The sequence below is a fragment of the Oncorhynchus kisutch genome, linkage group LG4 (assembly GCF_002021735.2).
Source record: "Oncorhynchus kisutch isolate 150728-3 linkage group LG4, Okis_V2, whole genome shotgun sequence".
In the NCBI taxonomy this organism is placed as follows: domain Eukaryota; kingdom Metazoa; phylum Chordata; class Actinopteri; order Salmoniformes; family Salmonidae; genus Oncorhynchus; species Oncorhynchus kisutch.
This window is the reverse complement of record NC_034177.2, coordinates 43,263,173-43,269,172: the sequence shown is the minus strand read 5'-3', so window position 1 is coordinate 43,269,172 and position 6,000 is coordinate 43,263,173. Positions and strand designations below refer to the sequence as shown.

The window sequence follows — 6,000 nt, the reverse complement described above, 5'->3', positions numbered from 1 at the left end:
ATTTTAGGTTCTAGATAGCACCTTTTCTTCTAAGAGCGTATGAGAGTGCCATAGTGTCAGATTCATCAGCATCATCTCTCTCACACTCTCTCACTCTCTCTGACACAGTGAAAGACAAAGCTCCACAGAGAAGTCAATGACAACCTCCCCCTAAGAACCGGATGACTCTGGTGTTACTGTTAATGGAGGCACTGACTGTGCATTCTGGCGGCGCATTCTAGCAGTGCAGAAAACATGAGAAAGAGAGAAGAGGTGGGGATCAAACTTAACACTGCTGAACCCCTGAAAACCACTGCTGAGACAGCATGCTGGGGCAAACGGCACACACACACACACACACACACACACACACACACACACACACACACACACACACACACACACACACACACACACACACACACACACACACACACACACACACACCAAATGAAAACACTAAAACAAAATACTCGCAGGGGCATTGAATATGAGACAGTGCTGTCTAGTGTATGTGTGTGTGTGTCCCTCCCTGTGTGTATGTACGTGTCTGAGCTTAGTTTTCATTCATTGTGTTGTCTGATGAAGATCTTAGCACTTAGCACTCTCTGCTTCTCTTTTGATGTGCTGCTCTCTCCATGTAATCTCATTTCTGGTCACGGTGGGCCTCCATCCTGCCCCAACAGCCTTTTGTGACAGAAGCCTCCCTCCCCCCACACATCCCCACCCCTCCCAGCCTGAACCCCCAGCCTTCAGCCCTGAGTCCTACGTAGGGCTGTGGCGGTCACAAAATGTAGGAGAGTGCCATTGCGTTAGTATCATCAGCATCATCATCACTCTCTCTCTCACACACACTCTCTCACTCTCCCTGACACAGTGAAAGACAAAGCTCCACAGAGAAGTCAATGACAACCTCCCCCTAAGAACCGGATGACTCTGGTGCTACTGTTAAAAAACAAATCCATGCCTTTTGCGGCCAGTGGCCGTTGTGCCCTTGGGCTGAATATAATAATGATAATTCCTTTTTCCTTGAGTGTTGCATGCTCCGAAGCCTCACTCACATGGCTCTCAATCACATGATCGGGTCTTTTTCAAAGGCTACAAGTGAAGACAGACACGTTCTTATCCAATTCCGGGGTGCATATTGAAGTTATTGGAAGAACTGTCCACATTTACTTTTCGCCAGCCAACAAGATGAGTAGGCCTAACGAACAGCAAAAGTACTAGCCTATGCCAATCTACATCCCCCATAGTGTAAAAGTTGACCTATTCTATTCGGTGTGAGAAATACATTTTCCAAACATAGTCTGGGACAGTTGTGGGATGCGATAGATCCTAAAATAATACAACCACCAGCATCAAAAAACCTGTTTTACGCAATGTGGCTGACGCAACAGATGAGAACATTTAGCTTAAAATGTTGATGAACTATTAGCCTATTTCTTCATATTATAAGCGCAGCAATGCACACGCAGCAGTAGGCTATAAGCGTGAATGTTCCATTAGCAGGAAAACACCATTATCAAAAGTGACCACAAATGTGATTATGCATGTAATGCATTTATGATAAAGGTGCATTTTTATGGTGAAATGATCTTCCCCAAACTCAACACTCACGCTCTGCTTATGTATGTATAGCAGTTCTTAACTGACTTGCCTAGTTAAATAAAGGTTAATTTATTTTAAAATTAAAAATAAGAGGGACAATAGAGTGCTGAATACCAGGCAGTTAGCAAGTTTGGTAGGCTACTAATGACCATCAGCAGCATCAGAGCTTGGAGAAGACTAATTACCGTGACTAAACGGACATATGGAATTTGACTGCCTTCATGACTCGTGAGCGCCGGTGTGGCGGTAATACGGTCACCGTAACAGTCTTAGTCCTAGGAGTCTAGGACAGGGCCACAGGGGAGAACCATAGGATTCAGATAGGAGCCCCAAACTCTCTAAAGCTAAAAATGATTAATAGAAGCAGAAAATTGGTCAGTTGGAGATGTCCAAGTGGTTTTGATCAAATATTGGATACATTACCCGAGATCGGAATCCATCGGTCAATAAAACAGTGCAGGAAAAAAACATTTACAAATTCAAACAAGATTATAAAAAGATAAAAGACCACAACAACAAAAGTGGACCAGAAAGCGATATTTGAAGCCATGATGACGCAGAGCAGCGATGATCAGCACGGTAATACATTGTTTTTAGCCAAATTACTATATAACTAGCTACCAATGTGTGCTCGAATAGTGAAGCCACAACCTCAGAACCCTACACTCCCAGGGTCCATCAACACAATCAATGCTCCTGCAACCCCTGAGCCCTGCACCCCCAGGCGCCAAGGGTCTGGTAAACAGTTCAATGTCAATGTTCACTTGTTTAGCCCTAATCACACAATTTAGCTGTCTTCAACAGGGGTGGGCAATCTCGTCCACAGAGGGCTTTTGTCATGGCATGGTTATGTTCCTAAACATTATTAATGGAGACAGTGTGGATCTAGGATTTTACATATAAAACTGTCACAATGATTCAATTAATCATAGAACTTTATTATTTGCATTATTGGTGTATCTGGTTGGTATATCTGGATGGCCCCATACTGACCTTTGCTGGATAATATTGAATACATTTGATGAGACAATACATGGTTGGAGAACAAAACTGCACTCACACAGGCTGCCCTCAGGTTTGCTTTGGAGTCTGTGCCTTATTCCTGAACTGTACATGTCATTAATTCTGCCTAAATATTTCCCCAGGGAAGAGAAAACACACTGCAAGCACAGCCAGCAAATACCTGAATTTCATGAGGGAGGCCAAGGCCTCATACCCGGAGACACTTGAGGCCCAGCGTCAGCAGCAGAATCAGCACTTCAATCAGCTGTGTGAAGATGAGGAAGTAGCCAGGGCAGCAGACAGGACATCCAGGGCAGCAGACAGGAAAGCCAGGGCAGCAGACAGGACAGCAGACAGGACAGCCAGGGCAGCAGACAGGACAGCCAGGGCAGCAGACAGGACAGCCAGGACAGCTGACAGGACAGCCAGGGCAGCAGACAGGACAACCAGGGCAGCAAACAGGACAGCCAGGGCAGCTGACAGGACAGCCAGGGCAGCTGACAGGACAGCCAGGGCAGCAGACAGGACAGCCAGGGCAGCAGACAGGACAGCAGACAGGACAGCCAGGGCAGCTGACAGGACAGCCAGGGCAGCAGACAGGACAGCCAGGGCAGCAGACAGGACAGCCAGGGCAGCAGACAGGACAGCCAGGGCAGCAGACAGGACAGCCAGGACAGCCAGGGCAGCAGACAGGACAGCCAGGACAGCCAGGGCAGCAGACAGGACAGCCAGGGCAGCAGACAGGACAGCCAGGGCAGCTGACAGGACAGCCAGGGCAGCAGACAGGACAACCAGGGCAGCAGACAGGACAGCCAGGGCAGCAGACAGGACAGCCAGGGCAGCTGACAGGACAGCCAGGGCAGCAGACAGGACAGCCAGGGCAGCTGACAGGACAGCCAGGGCAGCAGCCAGGACAGCCAGGGCAGCTGACAGGACAGCAGACAGGACAGCCAGGGCAGCAGACAGGACAGCCAGGGCAGCAGACAGGACAGCCAGGGCAGCAGACAGGACAGCCAGGACAGCCAGGGCAGCAGACAGGACAGCCAGGGCAGCAGACAGGACAGCCAGGGCAGCTGACAGGACAGCCAGGGCAGCAGACAGGACAGCCAGGGCAGCAGACAGGACAGCCAGGGCAGCAGACAGGACAGCCAGGGCAGCAGACAGGACAGCCAGGGCAGCAGACAGGACAGCCAGGGCGGCTGACAGGACAGCCAGGGCGGCAGACAGGACAGCCAGGGCAGCAGACAGGACAGCCAGGGCAGCAGACAGGACAGCCAGGGCAGCAGACAGGACAGCCAGGGCAGCAGACAGGACAGCCAGCCAGGGCAGCAGACAGGACAGCCAGGGCAGCAGACAGGACAGCCAGGGCGGCTGAGATGGCCCTGACCGCCTCGTTTAACAACAGCTTCATAGCTGTATTTTGGACAGTTTGTCCAAGCAATAAAAGGAAGTCAGACACCAGCAGCAGACATGTCACTACACTCTTAGAAAAAAAGGTGCTATCTACAGCCTAAAACGGTTCTACCGGTCTTTCAACCAGCTGAAGCGATTCTCTCCTCGCATGATGAAAACTTACATTGTGTGTCTCCTCTCGTTCAGTCTCCATTATTGCCCACGAACAAAAATGAAAACGATGGCACAAAACTCCTGGTTATCTCCTCCAGCGCGTCTCCCTCCTCCATACTTAAAAATGCCAGTCACCGAGGATCACAACAATGTCTTTGTCAAAATGCGTCATCGTTCATTAGCAGTTTTTCCCGCAAATTAAACCTAGTCCTGTTTCTAGTTCCACAACAAATGGAAAACAACCAACAACCAACAAGCCTAGTTCGTGCTGGTTCCAGCACGTTCCCGGCTTGGTTCCTCTAGTGGAATTGCTCCATTAGATTTGCCCTGCATGCCTGTTTCAACAACACAGCAGGGAACAGACAGGAGGGACCGCGGGGACCACTAACAGTTACAGTCCAGTCTCAGCAAGACCCCATGGCTACAGCTAACATTTTGTAGCAGGTGAAGCTAATGGTTTAACTACTAGGGTATCTATCACTATCAGATTGAGCTACACAGCAACAAGAGTTGATGACTTCAGATATGGCAAAGGAAAGCTAACAGTTGAAGATAAACACCATTGGGAATAACAACAGATACTGTTGCAGCTCTAACAGCAAGGTGAAATAGCAGCTTCAGCTACAGCAGGGTAGGCTATGGCAACGCTTACATGCAGCTGGTGTGGCTAACATCTCTGCTAGAGCACACCCCGGAGATAGATAAGGGCTGTAACAGTGGCCAAGAAGGCTAACTGCAGTAGTCCTCCACATGTGTGTCAGTGTGTGTATGCAAATCACATGTGTGTATTTTGCAAGTGTGTGTGTGTTTTGCATGTGTACTACTGAGAGAGGCTGCAGCTCTGGGGCTCAGCCAACAAACAAAGCCTGCTTGCATCTTAATACCCCTCCTACCCCCAGGCACAGCCACACACACACACACACACACACACACACACACACACACACACACAAACACCCCTCACACTCCCTGCTATACTTATCATGCTATCTTAGGCACATCCTGTGGTGTAAGGTCCCTCGTTTGTGAGGTGTTCCTCCCTTTGTGTAACCGACAGTCTACTCGGAATACTGAACATCAGCTCTGTGTGTCACCAGACTAACAACAACCCCACATTTTACCCCAGTATTCAGTATTCAGTAGCAGTGGACTGCTCCTCTCGCTGCTCTGGGACCAGTGATAAACACCCCTGTCTGTATAATACAGCTGTGAACACAGCGTTGTGCCCTCGGTGGCTACAGTGTACCAGAGAGCTTAAGTCCAGTCCGTCTATCAGAGAAAAACCCACTGACCTGAGACAAGGCTTCCGTTAGTCCAGCATGGGTCTGTGTGTCAGAGTCAACAGCTACCATCCACAGAGATAGGATATCCTTCTCCTTGTTACACTTAAGCCAGAATGATGAGGGAAAATCGACCTCTCCCTCTCTCCGTTCCTCTCGCTCTCACAGAGGCACACAGGCAGGGTCAGGGTTCGCGCTAAACTACTGCCTTGCTGCTTTCGCCCCATCCTCCCTTCTCTCTCCGTCTACATCGCCTTTTCACCCTCCCCTCCCTCTCTCTCCGTCTACATCGCCTTCACACCCTCCCCTCCCTCTCTCTCTCTCTCTCGTCCTGCTTTTCTCTCTCTCACACGCTCTCTTACTTACTATAACTTCAACGTACCTCTTCCTCCTTTCTCCTCTCTGTGTGTTTCCAATCCGTAGCTTGTGAAGATAATCACATTCCAACGGTGACGGGGCATATGGCGGGGGAACGTTACCCACACAGTAAGACCCCTTCTGTGTGTGTGTGTGTGTGTCGCACAGACAATCAGCCCTATTGTGTGGGAGGAGGGGAAGGGCCAGA

General features: G+C 49.6%; 1 protein-coding gene across 5 annotated transcripts in view; it reads right to left on the bottom strand.

The window, feature by feature from the left end:
• Positions 1-6,000, bottom strand: part of fgd4a (FYVE, RhoGEF and PH domain containing 4a) — a 107,493-nt gene that overhangs the window by 74,248 nt on the left and 27,245 nt on the right. Inside the window, exon 1 of one of the 5 annotated variants that reach the window (XM_020481060.2) lies at positions 5,818-5,938. The exons of 2 other annotated variants lie outside the window; for them this stretch is intronic. In XM_020481060.2, coding sequence (XP_020336649.1) covers positions 5,818-5,896 — 79 coding nt within the window. In that variant the 5' untranslated portion in view covers positions 5,897-5,938. Of the gene's footprint in view, positions 1-5,447; positions 5,795-5,817; positions 5,939-6,000 lie in introns of those variants that run through there. 2 more of the 5 variants (XM_031822997.1, XM_031822998.1) reach the window with 2 other exon arrangements.